At 32.5% G+C, this 18,689-nt stretch overlaps 1 protein-coding gene across 5 annotated transcripts in view; it reads left to right on the top strand.

Annotated features, from left to right (window-relative positions):
• Positions 1-16,314, top strand: part of SHOC2 (SHOC2 leucine rich repeat scaffold protein) — an 85,951-nt gene extending 69,637 nt beyond the window's left edge. For all 5 annotated transcript variants that reach the window (XM_032225357.1, XM_032225354.1, XM_032225356.1 and 2 more), the window contains exons 4-9: positions 5,588-5,718; positions 7,997-8,185; positions 8,896-9,018; positions 10,425-10,562; positions 11,298-11,415; positions 12,530-16,314. In XM_032225357.1, the coding sequence (XP_032081248.1) occupies positions 5,588-5,718; positions 7,997-8,185; positions 8,896-9,018; positions 10,425-10,562; positions 11,298-11,415; positions 12,530-12,738 (908 nt within the window). In that variant the 3' untranslated portion in view covers positions 12,739-16,314. The remainder of the gene's footprint in view (positions 1-5,587; positions 5,719-7,996; positions 8,186-8,895; positions 9,019-10,424; positions 10,563-11,297; positions 11,416-12,529) is intronic.
• The last annotated feature ends 2,375 nt before the right edge of the window (positions 16,315-18,689 follow it).

Below are 18,689 nucleotides of genomic sequence, written 5' to 3'. Positions count from 1 at the left end.
ATGCCTTGAGATAGACTAGAACTCACCATTGCCTGGTTTCTAGATCAATATTGTAACTACACCAAACTGGCTCTTTTCTAGATTTAAAATTTAAATAAACAAATTAACAATTCATATATGCCTATAATTATGTAAATGAGCAATTTGATCATAGGTGTCTTGTTGATCATTTGCAATAAGTTCATTTAAAATTTAGTTATTATTGTAGACATGCATGGATTTGCATTGTAAGATCCATTTAAAATATTGCAGTTTTCATATATGAAAAGGCAGTTAATGTAGGAAAATCTATAAATTATATAGTAAGATGTAGTGATTGCAAAATAGGATTGGAAAATACTCAATTCTCAATTTCTGGATATTTTTTCTGTACTTAAAATATTTTCAATTCATTTTCATACGAGGTTGATAGAGTATTTTTGTTTCTTTTGAGGAAACAATAATATGCACATTTATATAAAATATTGCCAAATAGATTCATTTCTTGCCAATGGTGAGGAATGGAGAATTTATATCTCAGTATTTTCAAACTAATGAATACAAAACAATTCATTGTTTTTGTTTGAAGTTTGGCCTGGACATAGATGTTTTTAGCAGCTATGTATACGAATTGTAATATCAGAAGCCATGCAGGGTTAGTTTTAGTATTCAAAGAAGGTTTCTAGGAATTAGGCGTTTCGGCAGAAGTAAGACCTGGAAAAACATTCCCAAAAGTGGTTGAAGGCAAAACAGCATCAAGAAACATGTAGTTCAGTCACAAGGAGTTGAGCCCGATTCCTAATTATACTTACCTCGAATCTTTAAGTTAAAAAAAAAAATGACAAAAGAGCTCTTTATTTCAGAACAAATCCAGGCCAAATAGAAAAGAGATACCTCTTAAACCACTTGAGCAAAATGTTGCTTTGGCCTCATTGTTATTTTAGTACCTAGTCTCTTTCTGAATTACTAATGTTATGCTAGGTAGCCAAATACAATTTTTAATTTTGTATGAACAATTCCTTGTCTTCACTAGTAGCTTAGCTTGTTTGTTATGACTATCCTGCCAATATCAGGATTTTCTGGTTTTTCTCCCCTCCCCCCTAAATCCTAAAACAATACAGAGGATAGATAGGTCACAGGTATTTTCCCTTTAAATAATACTTTGCCTGTGTATTCCTAGAAAATAACTACCAGATACTAATGGACACATCCCTCAGGCTGAGAATGATATGAAAAAATATTTTCAGCAACATGCTGAGATTTGGAAACCAGTTGACAAGGATTTACATTTCTTTCTCAGCAGCAAACATTTATAGTCATAGCAAGAATGTTTCAGGCTCTGATTCTCAAAGTATCCATAATATGACAAACAAGACCAGACTGGACAGATTGTTGCTGAGTCTGTAAAAGTAGAAGTGGCTATTTTTTGTGTTTGAAGAGCTATTTAATGTGAAAAATTGTTATGATTGTATATAAAGATAGATAAGCATTATGTACAGGTAGTCCTTGAGTTAACAACAGTTCATTTAGAGACTTTTCAAAGTTACAACAGCACTGACAAAAGTCACTTAACAGATCATCTGTTGCAACATTCTGACAAGCAAAGTCAATGGGGAAGCCAGATCCACTTAAGAACCAGGTTATTAACTTAACAGCTACACTGATTCACCTCACTAACTGTGGCAAGAAAGGTTGTAAAATGGGACGAAACTCACTTAACAAATGTCTCAGTTAACAACCAAAATGTTGGGCTCAATTGTGGCTGTAAGTCGAGGGCTACCTGTATTGCTTGCTATATTTTAACAAACAATAAGCCATTTCGCAGCCTTAATGAAGTTGTCACAGATAGTATGTAGTAAACATAAGGCAATGAGAAGCAAGTAGCATGAAAAGTCATTTAGGCACCCTCTCTTTTTTCAATATAGAAGGATTGTTTTATTGGTTAGAATTGTTAAATTCAGATATATCCAAAGTTAGGATTTGGGTATATAAGTTAGGGTTAGGGTTAGGGTTAGGGATATTACTCACTTTTTAAAGTATTATTTCTCTGGTGTTTTGTTTTGCTTGTTTTGTTCTAGATACTTACCTGTTTTATACTTTATCATTTCCTCCTTTCATTCTGAACAAGAATCAATTTATTTTTGTATTTATGATAAATATATAGATCCCATATTCATTCCCATGTATTGCAAATATAATATTTGATACAGTTAATATGGTAATAGTAATAAAATTACTTGATATTTTATGTAAATGATTTTGAAATTGTAATATTACTTGTATTTTTAAACATGTCTCTCTTCTTTGAGGTAGAAACTTTTCCTTGGTGATGGCTTCTTTGTAATTATGTTAAGACTTTAGTGAAGGAAATATTAATTTTCATGAACAGAAAAGCATATGCTTCCAGGAAAGTGAGATGTCCAACTCAAAAAGTGATTTTACTTATGTATTTTTTAAAAAAGAAAACAGTCTAAAAACTGATGCTCTCTGAATGGTTTGTAATGAAACACACTAAAAATGCAATCTGAATGAAATAATTTAAAATAAAATAAAAACACATAAAACATACAGTATTTTTCAGAGTATAAGATGCAGCAAGATTTTGAAGAGACAATTTTTTAAAAAAAATTGCACTCTGCAGACCTCCCAAAAATGACCCTTTTTTGTCCTTTAGCCTTTAGGAGGCTGATAGAGTGCTCTGGGGGAGAAGCCATTTTTCACTCATTTTTGCCCTCCCCAGCCCCAGCAGCACTCTGGAAGCCTCCTAAAGGCTATGCATGGCCATTTTTGCAAACGGGGGTGTGATTTTGGGAAGCCAAAAATGCTGTATTCAGTATATAAGACACACTCAGATTTCCAGCCTCTTTTTTGAGGGAAAAAGGTGTGTCTTATACTCTGAAAAATACAATAACTGGGAAGGTTCCTTGGATATATCTCCTGAAGAATGGAGCCTCAGAAAATGACTGTCCATTGGCTTACTTTGAACAAGAATATACTACATGGAGTAGATGATCTTGCCCAAGAACTAAGCCTTCTTCTTGCTCTCATTTTTCACCATTTATATATAACTTTCAAATATGTACTTTCAACTATACTATATTTCTCTTTCAAAAAAAAAAAATTCTCACACTCATACATTTGTCACAAATAGCAATGACTACAAAAATCTGATCTGTATATCCCCTCCATAGAATAAGGCTTCAATGAATTTTCCAAATTGTTGCTTGTTGTTAGGTCTCATAGATTTTTGGTGAGAATTTTACAAAATACCTTCCTTAGCACATGCAAGACTAATTCGTCTGTAAGTTTTCTGTTCTGTTATTATCTTTTTCTTTGTATAAGAGAACAGTAATTATATTCTTCTCATTCCAGGCATAGGAGAAGGCTTTACAATCCTGTTAAACAAGCATCACAACTACTATAAACAAACCACATTCATATTTTAACATTTTGCCAGCTGCAACGTTAGCGTTTTTCAGGGTTTTAGCAGCATTTCTTTTTCTAAAGGACAGTAACTTTGATTTTGTTTTATTTTGATTCCACTCTGCAAATCATCCATTTATGCAAATCTCTACAATACTCTTTCCAGCATTTCCTCATATCAGTGTAACCCCAAGTCATCTCATAATTTTTAGTTGTCATTCCATTCATTCTAGTGGAGCCTTCTCATTTGGCTGTTTTCCTCCATTTCTGAAACTTTTTAAACTCCCATCAAACTTTCTCAGTATTGTTGTGCCTTTTAAAATTGTTCCTTGTTCTTTGACTACATTCTTTGCACTTATCTTTTTCTCTGTATACATAAGCATAGAATATCTTTCATCATACATTTGCAACAGTTTTTTTTTACATGGAGTTATCTGTTCCTGTGGCTGTTCTTTTTTAGTCTTGTTTCTTTCACTTTTCTTTGTCTGAATCTATCCTTCATACAGAAATTAACATCACTCTTGTATTTTCCACTTTTCCACTGAATCTTTTCATCAAGTGTGTTTATCAGTCCACTAGATCTGAACATTGTTGATTATATCCTCCTTTTTTTTTAATTGTCAAGCTAAGACATAACTGCATTTCTTTCAATACAGATTAATTAATTAATTCAATCATGCATGCATAAATTCATTCATTTTAGCATTTACTTCTCTTACATTCTAAATAGGTTTCCCATATATTTATGGGCCCATAAATATTGATCATTGTTGCCATCATTGTTTGGTGAATTGAATCAAAGTTAGTAAAATAACTATGTAAAAGAAGGAAAACCTTCTATACTTGCTTTAATTTTTAATTTTAATTTACTACCCATACTCTCTGAAGCATTCCCTGTTAACAGAAAGGGTAAGATAAGTTAGTTCAGGCATAAACAATATAACAAAATGTTGATTTAGCAGACCTTCTCATGCACTGCACCAGGTTATGGCATTTGGGTGATTATTTCATTGTACAAATAATTAAAAGGATACCATTTGAATATTGTATTTAACAGATGTAAGTTGCTGCAATGATGGTTTCATATTTAGTGCACATTTATGAACAACAAACCATTCCTCCCCATTAGTCTGTTAAAATTAAGTTCCACTATATTCATGTATATGTGGTTTAGTTCATTTGTATTTTAGACTTTTATCTGTGATCTTGGCAGACAATCCAGTCATAAATAGTCAAAATAGGCAAGGTCTGTTCAATGTGTCATGAACATCCTTTTGTTAAGATTCTGGGTGTATTTTTTCTTTGCTTGTCCTTTCTCCAACCCCCAATGGGGTGGGGGGATTTACCGATATGTATTCTGTGCTTTAGTGCAGCTTTTATCTGCAGACATATTTTAAAGTTAAAGTTGTGCTATGAACTGGCAGGTCTAATTTTTTTCCCCTAATTTTAGCTGTGCTTCCAGAATTTACCATTTTTAGGTAGTGTGTCTAAATGTACCTGGCATTAGTACACTTTTAAAAACCAATTAATACCTTGAGTTTTTATTACCTGAGTCACATGAGTGAAACTAAGGTTTTTGTACATAAAATAGTTTACTTTGACAGTGTTTCCCCAGGAGTTATTATTGCACGAAATGATATCTATACACTCAGAAGCAATTTTCTGTGTATGCAAAAATTTTCAGGAGACAATGGAAGATCTTTTATTAATTAGCTTTTGGTATGAAGTTCACTTGTAAGGTTTTTAGTCTCACTGCTTTTGAAAGCTATTAATGTTGCCCCTCCTCTCATAAGGAAATGCTTATCTTGTAATCTAAAAATGTGTAAATTGCTCTAAAGTATTGTGGTGATGACAGCCAGTAATGATTAAAAAGAAACAAAGCATTTAGATTTACGCATTTAAAGTATTGCTGGGAAGCCAGAAATGAAAGCAAAGCACAATGGTGGAAAATTATCTTTACTAATGGAATATTGTTGAAATACTGATGAATTTGTTAGAGTTGTATATTTATATGTTAGAAAATTATCCTAGTGCTCAAGATGTTAATATATTTGTGTGAAAAGTGTATGCCTTTTCCAATAAACAGTAATAAAAGAAAAAGAGGGACTTATCCTTACCCAAGAATAAATACAGCTAGTAGGAGTTTCTAAACATAAGATTCTTACATATTTTGTTTTGTTTTCAGGAAATCTATCTACTTTGAAAAGCCTTGGTCTGAGATATAACCGTCTCTCAGCAATACCCAGGACTCTAGCACAGTGCAGTAAACTTGATGAATTAAATTTGGAAAATAACATTATTTCTACTTTGCCAGAGGTAAGACACTTGAGAAGTAGGAGTTCCTGTAATAAAAATAAATTATTCAATTTGAGTAAAGTAAAGGAAAGCTTCTTCATCATAAATTTTATAATACTAAATTAAGGTCTGAGACATAATTTGCTTATTTATTTTATTAATAAAATGAATACTTGATTCTGTTCGGGCTTCATTATGTTAGTTTAATCTTGAAAAGTAAACAGGAGCGCGTGAGGGAAGAAGCTTTTGATTTATTTAACATTGCCAAAAGACACTGAATGATTGAGATATAAAGATTTATACTGCTTAAGGTTTCTATGTTAGGAAGATAGGTAGTTTCTAAATGTGATAAATGAAACTAAATCAAATTTACAAAAAATTTCAAATTTAGTAGCCTTTATAATCATCTTCATGAGTTGACCTCGACTTCATGCAGATTTCTTGACAATGTACAAATTGCATTAAAACATTAAAAAGGCAATATTAAATGCTTGTTAAAATAAATCAAGATAATCAGCAAATACTTCCAAATTATAAACCAAGATTTGGAATATTATTATTCCAAATTAGTTTTTGGAATATTATTATTACAAATAATACAGCTTTATTCTGGAGATTGGACATGTCCCCATCATCTTCACTTTAAAGCATTACTCATATTAATTTTTTTTAAAAAAAATACATCAATAAAAATAATAATTATATATAAAACAAGAATTGACTAGGTTATTCTGCAAATGCATTAGGAACTCTGTGTTGTTGACCCTAGATATAATTTTTTGTTTCTTAGTTACAAACATATGATTCTTTGAATAGAACTGGTAATTGTTCAGTTTGTGGGTGTTCAGTTGCACAGAATCAGAAAGTACAGATATGTGAATTCACTTATTTGCATTCAATTTCCACAAAAAATAATGTGAAGGGGAAGAAATCTGACATGACAATTGTAAAGTTACTTACACATCTATATAATGCAAATAAATATGGATTAATATTTCAGTTTAAAGTGATATATAATGTTGATATGAATGATTGGAATTGGCATTGAATAAGAAATGATCTAGAAATAAGGCACTGAAATCCATCAAATATAATATAAATTATTAATACTAAAACTGATTGGGAATAAGTAAATATTGCTTGTAGACTTTGCTAATGGGATAAAGTTGCTTAGTAATTAATGTCCCCTCCCAAGAACATTATGGAAGTTACTTAAGTGTATGTAATTAAACATACAAAAGAAACTGACTGGAAATCAGATTGCTTTATAAATGGGCTCCCAGTCTAAAACACTCTTAACAAATAGAATTTTGCATTTTTAAGTGCTGATCTGTATATAATTTATAACTGTCGCTGAAAAGAGCCACTTATTAGTGAAGTAGTGTAATCCATTAAAGCATATCACTTTGGCTGCAGAAGAAAGAAAATGCATTTCTAAAGAAAACTGCAGAATTGCAAAAAACACTAAATTTTTAATGATGAAATGCCCACCGAGTAAACATGTCTTAAAATATTAGCTGGAAAAAGTGGTTGTCCAACTCTATTCATAAATTGTTTATATTGGGATTCTTTTAACAAAAATACATTCATCGAAATACTTGTGCATTTCAAAATGGTATGATAGCCTTGAGCTAGTTTTGGGAAACATTAAAGATCTCCTGAATGTCAGCTAAGCAAGGTCTTCACTGTAGTTTTGGAATGAACAGCTGGATAGCCTACCCTGCATTTGGAGTGAATAATATTTTCTCCTTAAAAATGACATAAATAAATGATAGGTGTTTCATATGCTTAATATCTCTGCACCCTTTATAGTTATACATTTTAAAATTCAAGCAAGGATAATCTGTTTTCCTTGGCTAAAGGTTTACACCTTCCCTAGTAGCCTCAGATTTCTTAGAACTGGAACAAGAATCCCGTGACAATTAAAAAGAGTGGCATGTCACCTCTTCCTTTTTTATATGGGACATTGAAGCTTAATTTTTCCCCCTGGAGAATGACTTAATTAATTTTTGTTTCATAAAACTTTACCTGTCTGCAAGGGGGTAAAGTAAACTCTGTCAGAGATTGAGTTGTCTTAAATGCTTAACAAATGGCTAACATATGGTATGACTTGTCAGAAATGCAAACATTACAGCTATTAAAAGTATTTTCAAAAGCAGACAGCATCACTCTTAAAGACATTTCTTTTTGAACAGATCGTGATAGCTAGGCTGCATATAAGAGAAAAGTAACTATTCACGTACAAAGAGATTAGAGTACATAAAGTATATAATTTGATTTGTTCACTTTGCTCTCGCAGGGTCTCTTATCCAGTCTTGTGAATCTGACTAGTCTAACTCTGGCAAGGAACTGTTTTCAATCTTACCCTGTGGGTGGCCCTTCACAGTTCTCTACTATCTACGCTCTCAATATGGAACATAACCGCATTAACAAAATTCCTTTTGGAATTTTTTCTAGAGCAAAAGTATTAAGTAAGCTGAACATGAAGGTGAGGCTTTGTTTCAGGAATATGAATTTTCTAGTGTAAAATAAAATATTGTATGAAAGTGCAGCCAAAGAAAATTGTGCCAGATACCATGTATACCTGATATTGTAGGATAACTTTCCTAGGATTGTTTATAAAACTAGTATCAAGGCTTTCTTATGTAGTAACGTAAGTGATAAATGATGTTAAAATTAGGGAGTTGCAAATATACAAGAGTATTTTCCATAAAAGTACAAAGCTTAGATTGCCATTTTGGAAATGTCTGTTGCTTAAAACTAAAAACAAATGAATTAAATATTAAAGTGGTATTTAGGTTATTTATTAATTAAATCTAGCTAAAAGTTGTTGCAGCACATATTTAATTTAAATTGTTGATGGTTGAAAGTAGAAAAGCTAACAAAGACAAGTTGCAGTTATATGAGTGATAAGACTGCAATTATATTAAACTGGTTCTTTTCTCAGAATCAGTATTGATACTCCTCATGCCTTCTTTTTTGAAGATGTAGAATGCATACTCTCCTTGGCTAAATTGCATTGTGAATGTTTCTTCAAAAAACAACTCCAAACTCTTGTAATGATTATTTCTTTGTGAGAATATAGTGACATTTATGTTCTTTATCTATTTAACTGAATATCATTTACAATTTATTATCCTTAATTTAAAAAAAAAAAAAAACCTTAAACTTTTATTATGTTATTATGTTAAATTGCAGGACAATCAGCTGACATCACTTCCCCTGGATTTTGGGACATGGACCAGTATGGTGGAACTCAATTTAGCTACAAATCAGCTCAACAAAATTCCTGAGGATGTATCTGGACTTGTTTCTCTTGAGGTGGTAAAAAATAGAATATAAAAGACCAGCTAAACAAATTCTAATAAACCTGACCAATCTTGATATATTTATTGATAATTGATAATTAATAATTAAACTAACAAATATACTCTGAAACAACCTAATTTTGGAAGGATTATACCAGATTTGTCTCACATCAGAGTTGTTTTGCTGTGCACATTATGACTTAGTTTTATGTTAGGACAGAGAAGATATAGCTATTATATTATCTTAACCTGCAAGTTCAGTAATCCGTGTGTGTGTGTGTGTGTGTGTGGCCTGGGTTTTTTGGCCGTTTTCAGCCATTTTCAGGCTGTTCTGAATGTTCAGTAGTGATGGATAAATAGAGAGGGAAATTGAGTCAAAGGGCTCAACAAGGTACAATTTCCAGGCACCAGGAAAGATCCAGCAGGATGAGCAGAGACTAACCTCTATCTGGGAGTGGAGATCGACAGCACACACACCCCTTTGGACATGCAGATATGCACTATGAGACATAGCCAGCCTCGGTCGAATGCCGAGGAGCCTGGCAGAATTACCTCAAGCTATAATAGATATGAACAATGAGGAACGAACTGGGTCAGTTACAAGATCACAGGCAAAACAACAAATGAAGCTGGTTAATATATCAGATGTGCCAGAACAGAAGAAGAGGGAGGAAGTATGGGAGGAAGCCAGAGAGAATGCTGTTAAATCAACATCAGACAGCTCAGAGTTATCTCCTGGGGAGGAACAGCCTTAAGCTATGTTCGATAAGGGAGGAAGGGAATAGGAGAATCGATTAACATGCCTGATGTAGAAACATCAAAGCTAATTACAGGTGGGAGGTGGGTGGATGGGCCTATCACATGCGCAATGCCCAAATTGATTAACATTATATAGAGGCAGGTATCTCTTTAATGGCTTTTATATAAAATAATGTACATTATAAATTTTATAAATAAATAAATAATAAATAAATAAATAATAAATAAATAAATAAATAAATAAATAAATAAATAAATAAATAAATAAATAAATACACTTTGACAATGTTAGCAGTGGCTAACATATTTTAAAGTTCCGGAGATCACAATGTCTGTTTCTTTTATATGTGTGTGTGTGTGTGTGTGTATATATGTGTGCGTGTGTGTGTGTGTGTGTGTGTGTAAATCTGTTGACAGGAATGTAAAAATCTAGATACTTCCATAGATCTTGTATAGTTTCCCAAAAATGTTTTCTTCATTCTTGCCCAATAAAGAATATTTATTTACTTCACAAGTCATATTTGCTGGAGCCAATATGGCATTAAAGTTTAATAGTGAACAGTCTCTAGCTCTTTATTTTTTAAAAAATAGTTAGTTAATTCTGCCATTACTTAATGTATAGCTGTCAGTTCATTAAATGTTCTGTTACTTTTATTGTAGGTTCTTGTTTTGTCAAATAATCTTCTAAGAAACCTCCCACATGGCATTGGAAATTTGAGGAAACTGAGAGAATTGGATCTAGAGGAAAATAAGCTGGAATTGTTGCCAAATGAAATAGCATACCTTAGAGATCTACAGGTAAAATAATTACATGATATAGCATGTTTTGTCCAATTCAAAGTGTATATAAATACCTTCCTGCCTTCTTGATTGATTGATTGATTGATTGATTGCCTTTGTGTCAATTTTTTTTTTCACCTGGTATCTTTGGCCACTATACCATACTGGATTTCATGTATTTTTTTTAAAGAAAAACTGCCATGTATAAATTAGTTGCCATTTGATGCTGAGCACACTCTGTTATGTTATGTGGGAATGCCTCCTGACACATAAGTAAGAGAATTAAGAAAGATGCTCAATTGCTCCCTATTAAATGCATTTACTGTATACATGTAAAAAAAATATTTTTAAAAATAGAATGGCATAAAATGTAATCCCAGACTTTCAGCCTTACAAAAGAAATTAAAGCCTTTCTCTTCATCAGAAATTTTAGCAGGTTTTTCTAATTTATGTTACTTTCATGTTTAGTGCTTTTGTAAACTTAGCTGCTTTGAGTGCCCTATAGGTGAAAAATTAAGAATTTATACTCAGTAATAAAGTAATATATAAAAAATGAGAAAGATTACAGAATATTTGACAGTTCTGGTTCATATGTCATGTTCAATAATATTTTGGAGTAATGCAGCCCCAAGCCATTATTTGTTGACAGTTGGAGAAAAAGGCTGTTGTGTTAATGATAAAAAGATACCTGCTTTTGTTAATTCTTTGGCGGGAGGTATTAATTTTATGATTCATTATATATTCCTTAAACAGAGGCTGATCCTAACAAATAATCAATTGAGCACTCTTCCTAGAGGAATTGGTCACCTTATCAATCTGACACATCTTGGGCTGGGAGAAAACTTTCTTACACAACTTCCTGAAGAAATTGGTAAGATCCATAAATCCATAAGCTAGTATTCTGATATGGTGTTTCTCAACCTCAGCAACTTTAAGCTGTGTGGACTTCAGCTGTCAGAATTCCCCAGTGAACATTGGGTGATGGTTAGGGAATCCTGAGAAATGAAATCCACAGTTGCTGAAGTTGAGATGTTGCTGAAATATATCAATGTAAATCAGCATCTGGCAGTATTTATTATATTTAAGTTATTTTCCACTCATAAGATCAATCTTTGGAATGTAAGAACTACAAAGGTTGTATTTTAAAGTTCTACTATGCCTGCCAAGCTGTTTATTTCCACTTTGCATATGAGTAGTTTTGCTAACAACTTGCATCATTTGTAGTAGTCTTCAGGGGAAAAAAACCATTGGTATTGCTAGACTTCTAGTCTCATCATGCATCATCAATTAACAGTCCTTGAAAAAAATTTGCACTTCTCACACAGAATGTGAAATAATCATGATATTTAAGATTCATTTAATATCAGTTCTGGCATTTAGCACAGCTTAATATCCTCAAGTTTCCCAAACACAGGCATGATTTTGTTTCATTGTAATGTTTTGAAAATGTAAGTTAGAATTTGCAAGTCTGAAAATTTTTGTCATTTGTCCTAATATGGTCTATTAAAGTAAGATTTCAAAGTTGGGATGTCAGTAAGGAAAGAAATATACTTTTCTAGCGGAAAGTGGCTTTAGGTTGTTGAAGAAATATAATAAGAGTTCATTGGTATTGTTGCACTGTCCCACTAACTGTGAAACAACTGATCGGCACACTAGGTGTTATATCTCACATCTGCTGTCAAATGTTTTGCAAATTCCCCAAAATTTAATAATCTCTTCTCATAAGCCAGTATAAGCCAGTTCCAGCACACCATTGGCTTTATCCCTTCTAAATTCATATTAATGTCTCTTTTCATGCCAGCATTAAAAACTGCTGCAAACTTAGAAATGTGCTTTGAATTCAGTGAACCTGTTTAGATGCAAAGGATGATATGTTTGCTGTTCTTGCTAACGGACAGAAGAACAACCCAGTAATAATTTCTTTGTCACTTATTGTTATTTTATGATTAATATATTTGGTTTCAAAAATTCTCATTATTTTGCAGGTACACTGGAAAATCTGGAAGAACTGTATCTAAATGATAATCCACATCTAAACAGCCTTCCTTTTGAACTGGCTCTTTGCAGCAAATTATCTATAATGAGCATTGAGAACTGTCCGCTCAGTACCCTTCCAGCTCAGATTGTTGCAGGTGGACCTTCCTTTATCATCCAGTTTCTCAAAATGCAAGGACCATATCGAGCCATGGTCTGACTGATAACTTCCCCGATGATGTACAAAATATAAATGGCTTTTGTGGTGTCATTATGTATATAGTATCTAGGCTACATGGTGCCCAGTGTGGATAAAAAATTGATTGTCCCATACACTCTACTAAATGCAAACTGCGCTGTTAGTATTGTGTATGTGTGTATATATAATATAATATATAGATTGTATATTATATTATAAAACATAAATAATATAAAACAGGCAAATTTCAGACCATACGTATGTGTTCCTGCTCATAGAGGAAACATAGCCATTTAGATTTTTTTTCATTATAAATGCTTGTTAAAGTTTTCTTTAGTGAATTTGATGGTTATCTGGATAATTTGGGGTACCAGTTCACTGAAAATAATGTCAATTAACTGCTGATCAATTTAAGGGAAAATATTTTTAAACCAAGCCTTTTCCTGTTGGATAAAAAGCAACTTAGTCACACAAATTATTTTGTAATTCCTTGTGGATCACATTTTGTGACAAAAAAAATATTGGAATTATTTGTATTTTCCTTTATTCTGGAAAGTCATTTAACTTATTTTAAGTTTTAAAACAAATGGTCTTGTATGTTTACAGTCAGGGTATGTCACTGGATTGGGGTGGGATGGGATTTACTCTGTTTTATTGAATCTACAAGTTGTATTCTTCTGCTGAGGGCTTTTTATTGACTGATTCGTATTATTGCAAAAATATAAGCAATTCGTGAAAAAAAATAAGTCCAACAGAAGCTTGAGTTCCTTTGAATTCATCAGTTATAAGCATATCATACTGAAGAAGCAATTATTTTATGGTTGTCTCATTTAGCATAAGCAACATTTTTCACTTAAAGAAGTGACAAATTTGTAAAAAAAATATCATGTTCTGTTAAGATTTAGTATTGCGTCAATGATGGATCTGAAATGCAACAAATAATTGTAAGGGTTTTTCCTGGTCTTTGTGCAATTAATGAATGTGTCTTTTTTTGAAACCCTGCAGTATACGTAAAATTTATGGTCGGTTGACAATGTTACTCTGGTTTTATATCTTGCCTTGCCTTGTACATCCTCCCATTATTCTGGAGTGTCTGCATCAAAGCACAATATCTTCATGCTGTGCTGTTTTGCTGCTGAACTAAATGCACTTTTCCCTGTAAAGATGGGACACTTGCTTCAAAATAATCAGTTCAGTACCATGATTTATTCTTTTAACCTCATCCTATCAATCTCAGTATTAAAGACTGGTGTTTGGAAAAAAAGGACACTTTTTTCATTTGTATTTAGAATGTGATTGCTCAGTAGAAAACCATTAAGTGATTGAATAGAAAACATGCGGTTTATTTCAGGGCTGTACAAAGGGCTAATGATGTTGCAGTGATTTTTGCTCCTGCACTTGATTGCTACTGCCATTTCGAATTGGATGCTCACATAGCAATTACATTTGAGATAAATTTATTTTCATTGTCAATTGATTATGATGGGTTTGCTTAAGGGATACTAGAATTAAAAAGGGGATGTTCTTTAAATTATACATCATAGATGTCAGAGAATTTTTTCATCTATGGAAAAAGGTTTTGTATTTTTTATTTTGCTATTAATGTCTATTTGATAGGCACAATCCAGAGATCATTAGATATACTTACTTATCCTTTTGAAATCAACACAATTCACTGAAGGTTTCACTCATAAACACCTATACGCTTTGAGTAAATATTTCTCAAGATTGTTTTGTAAGAGCCATTGATTTTAATGGTTGTGGATGTTTCTTTAGATTGAGTAGGCATAACTTATACCTTCATCTGTAACATTAATTTTAGCATTCATTAATTTGATCTATGGCAAGTAAGAACTCTCCAAGAAAGGCAGGTACAGATATAAAACCTTAAGGGCTATTTTAGATGTCAGTGGATTTGCAAAATATTGGGTTGGATCCAGACTAAACACATATCTAGTTGGGCTGATAGAAGCAGGCTTAAAAGGTTCTCATCAAGGGAATTGCTGAATTTGACAAGTCTTTGGGATCGTTTGCTAAAAAAGAAGATAATTGATAACAGTGTCTTTCATAAGAGTGTCCTCCTTTGTCTCTCAGATATTGGGAAACTCCATGGAGAAACTCAGACCAGAGGTCAACAGGAAACTAATGTGGAAAAAGGAATCCAATCTTATCAGTTCTATTAAACAATATAGCTGAATTCATACCATTGATTTTCCACCACTTATTTTAAAGTAAATATATGAATATATAATTAACCTAGATACTTGTTGATAATGATGTATAGTTGCAGATAACTATAAGTAATCTGTCTGAATACTGAAGTGTTAAAATACAAAGATGCTTATAGTGGTGGTTAAAAGATTAAAATCTACTTTTTGCTGAAGCTGTAAACTTGTTCCATTTTATTTAGTATGTGTATATTTAATATGTTGCCCACATGCACTTTTATTTTAGGTGGAAATAATCATCTTCCAATGAATTGCTTTTATTACTTTTTAAAATCAGAGTTTAGCCATGTGTTAAAATATTGTTCTAGGAAAGATTGAAGATATTTCAGTAAATTTTTACAGAGTTAAAGTAGGATAGTACACTCATAGTAGGCAGGATTCACCTACCACTTAGTGGAATTGTGGCAGATTAAATGTATAATTTAATCTGTAAATATATTGATGTAATTGTTCATGTTGAAAGGCTTACTTGACTATTTTTCTTTAAAAAATCACTTGCATGTTAGAAATTATTTTTACTTGTTCACTGATTTTTTTTATAAAAAAGATTGAAATCAGCTTTAAAAAACCAGTGAAACTGAAAAACCTGTTTCAGTATAGTATAATTGATTAATATCACTCATATGTTAGAATATATTGTGAAATATATTCTGATAGTTGGAACAGAAATCATAATACTCCCAATTCTGGCTTAGATTTAGTTTTTGTTAAATGAGAATAAATTTACAAGAAAATATAATTATTGGCTAAATAGCATTATATATAGCAAAAAAATTAATTTTTACTTTACAAATTGAATTTATGATTCCTGAAAAGTATGGTGCCATCGGATTTGAGAGGAAATTCTATGATTATTTGATTTTTACTGAAACATTTAAGGCTATATCTGTAGAGAATTTTATTTTCCCTTGTTTACTATACAGGTAGTCCTCAATTTACAACCACAATAGGGAATTTGAAAATATGCTGTTAAGCCGTGCAGTTGTTAAGTGAAGCATCACACGACTGCAACCAATTTCTGATCTTTTTGCTGCAGTTGTTAAGCAAATTACTTGTATTCATTAAGCAAGAAATCATATGACCATAACTTACAACCTCCATCCAGCTATACCATTGATTTTGGTTGTCATAGACCAGATAGGAAGCTCACAAATGGTGATCACATGATTGCAAGATGCTGAGACTATGGTAAATGTGTGACTGTTGCTAAGCACCTGAATATTGATCATGTAACAGAGAGATTCTGCAATGGTCATAAGTGTGACAACTAATCATCTCTTTTTCCCTTGTAACTTTGAACAGTCATTAAATGAATGGTTGTAAAGCAGGGACTACCTGTAGATTTTATAATAATACTCATCCACCTTTTGGTAAAACATTAGGATGTATTCAATTAAGTCTCTCTGAAAGATTCTGATAGCAGACAATACATATCTTCCAATAATGAAGATTAGTTCAACTTTTTAAATAAGGTTTGTATATAATAATAAACTTTATAGCTGGATTTAATTTTTGGTTTTGTAAATCCATCTCAATTAAGAAACAGCAACTTTCTTTTTCCACAAAATACAATTCGAAATTGAACTTGAGTTTAAAGCTCACACTTCCTATGGCTTGCCTTTTTTTTTTTTTTTTTTTTTTGCAGTTTACCCATTTTTCTGGTTTTTGGAAAGAAATTGACAAAAAGAAATCAACTGGACTCATAGAATAGTGACTATGTTTTGTATCTGTTCAACAACTCCTAATCCAAATAAATCATGGTTCATATTTATGAAAACAGCCATACATTTATTCAGAATGTCTAACTAAATTTCTTAAATATCAGAAAAAATTCTCAAGCCTGTTTCAACAGTTGCTATTAAATTTTAATATTGCAGAGGGAGGTTATTGAATATATGAGAAATGATCATATCAAAAATCTTTAAATATATTAAATCACAGTTTTGTTTTGGCTTCAATGTCTTCCACATATAGTTCAAAGGTCAAGTACAGCTCTTAGATTAAAATAAGGTTCCACACCTTTCGACACCTATGGAACAAAATGAGTCTCACCTATTTGCATGTAATTGCATAGTTGTCAATATCATATACAGTACTTTGTTGGATGAGTCTTAAGTTGGGCTGCTATAGTAGCTAATAGGATTTTAATGGCAAATAGAACAGAAAGGAAATGTCAATTTCACTTGCACTATTGCAGTAGCCTATTATAATTATAATATAATAGCTATATTACAATACAATACAATAGCAGAATTGGAAGGGACCTTGGAGTTCTTCTAGTCCAACCCACTGCCTAGGCATGAAACCCTATACCATTCCAGACAAATGGCTATCCAACATCTCCTTAAAGACTTCCAGTGTTGGGGCATTCACAACTTATGGAGGCAAGCTGTTCCACTGATTAATTGTTCTAACTGTCAGGAAATTTCAGTTCGAAGTTGCTTCTCTCCTTGTTTAGTTCCCACCCATTGCTTTTTGTTCTACCCTCAGGTGCCTTGGAAAATAGTTTGACTCCCGATTATAGCTATTATAATAAATATTATAGCTGTTATATTTTCTTCATGATACTTTGAGAAATATAAAATTCAGTCCTACTACCTAGGAATAAATTAGAACACTGAAATACTAATTGGAACTATCTGTCTTTTCAAAATGAGTTTATATGTCTTTGTGGTAGATCATACTTAGAGTTTTAATAAAAACTAATAGGCTACATTCAGGAACAAGTTAAAGAAAAAGAATTAACGTGACCCGTCAAAACCGCGGAGGACAAAATCGCGCTCGACGAAAGCGCGCATTTGACGTCATCACAGCGCAACGAAAAAAATTAAGAATTGAAATAAAATTAAAATTAAAGCAAGCCGATTCACATAAAGGTAAGGGTTAGGGTTAGGTTAAGGGTTAGGGTTAGGTTTAGAGCGTTAGGGTTACGTTTAGCGTTAGGTTAAGGGTTAGCATTAGGTTTAGCGTTAGGTTAAGGGTTACGTTTAGGGTTAGATTTAGGGTTAGGTTAAGGGTTAGGTTTAGGGTTAGGTTTGGGGGGGTTAGGGTAAGGTTTTCGCTTTATTTTTACATTTTTCGATCACAGCGCGATGTTTTCGTCACGCTGTGATGACGTCAAATGCACGCTTTCGTCGAGCGCGATTTTGTCCTCCGCGGTTTTGTGGTGGAACCAGAATTAAACAGTGTCATTGTCTTAAAAGGTTTTCCTCAACTTCCTTGATGGCTATTTAAGCATTTGGTTAATCATTTGAAGTTCTTAAAATTTATCTTTGCAAATCTGATGCTGTATGATTATGAATGAATTTTTGCTGGAAAAACAGGATTTTCTCCACTGCTGTCGCCAATCTCCACCAGAACTCCCATTGCTCCTCTGGAGTGCATCCCCATCTCAGGACATTTTGATTATGAGTGAGATCTTCAAGGTAATTAATAATTCTCCCCTAATTCTGGAGGACAGCCATCAGCAGAAAAACAGCATTGAATTCCACCACAGGTTTTGGAAGAGAATTTTGCACCCTAAAATAGTTTGCCAGACATTTCTAAGAAGAGAGATCTACTTGCAATCAATACAAGGAGAATTTAAAATCAAATCTTTCATTTGGACAATTTTTGAAACTGAACCTTGTAATGGTTTTATATTCTTCACATATCTGGGGGGAGGTGGGACACATGGGACTTTTTTCTGATTATTTAAAATCCGGAATGCAAAAGACCATTTATAAAGCCTATATTGCACTAGCT

The sequence above is a fragment of the Thamnophis elegans genome, chromosome 10 (genome assembly GCF_009769535.1).
Source record: "Thamnophis elegans isolate rThaEle1 chromosome 10, rThaEle1.pri, whole genome shotgun sequence".
Lineage (NCBI taxonomy): Eukaryota > Metazoa > Chordata > Lepidosauria > Squamata > Colubridae > Thamnophis > Thamnophis elegans.
The sequence above is the reverse complement of the archived record's forward strand: the minus strand, read 5'-3'. Positions and strand labels throughout refer to the sequence as shown.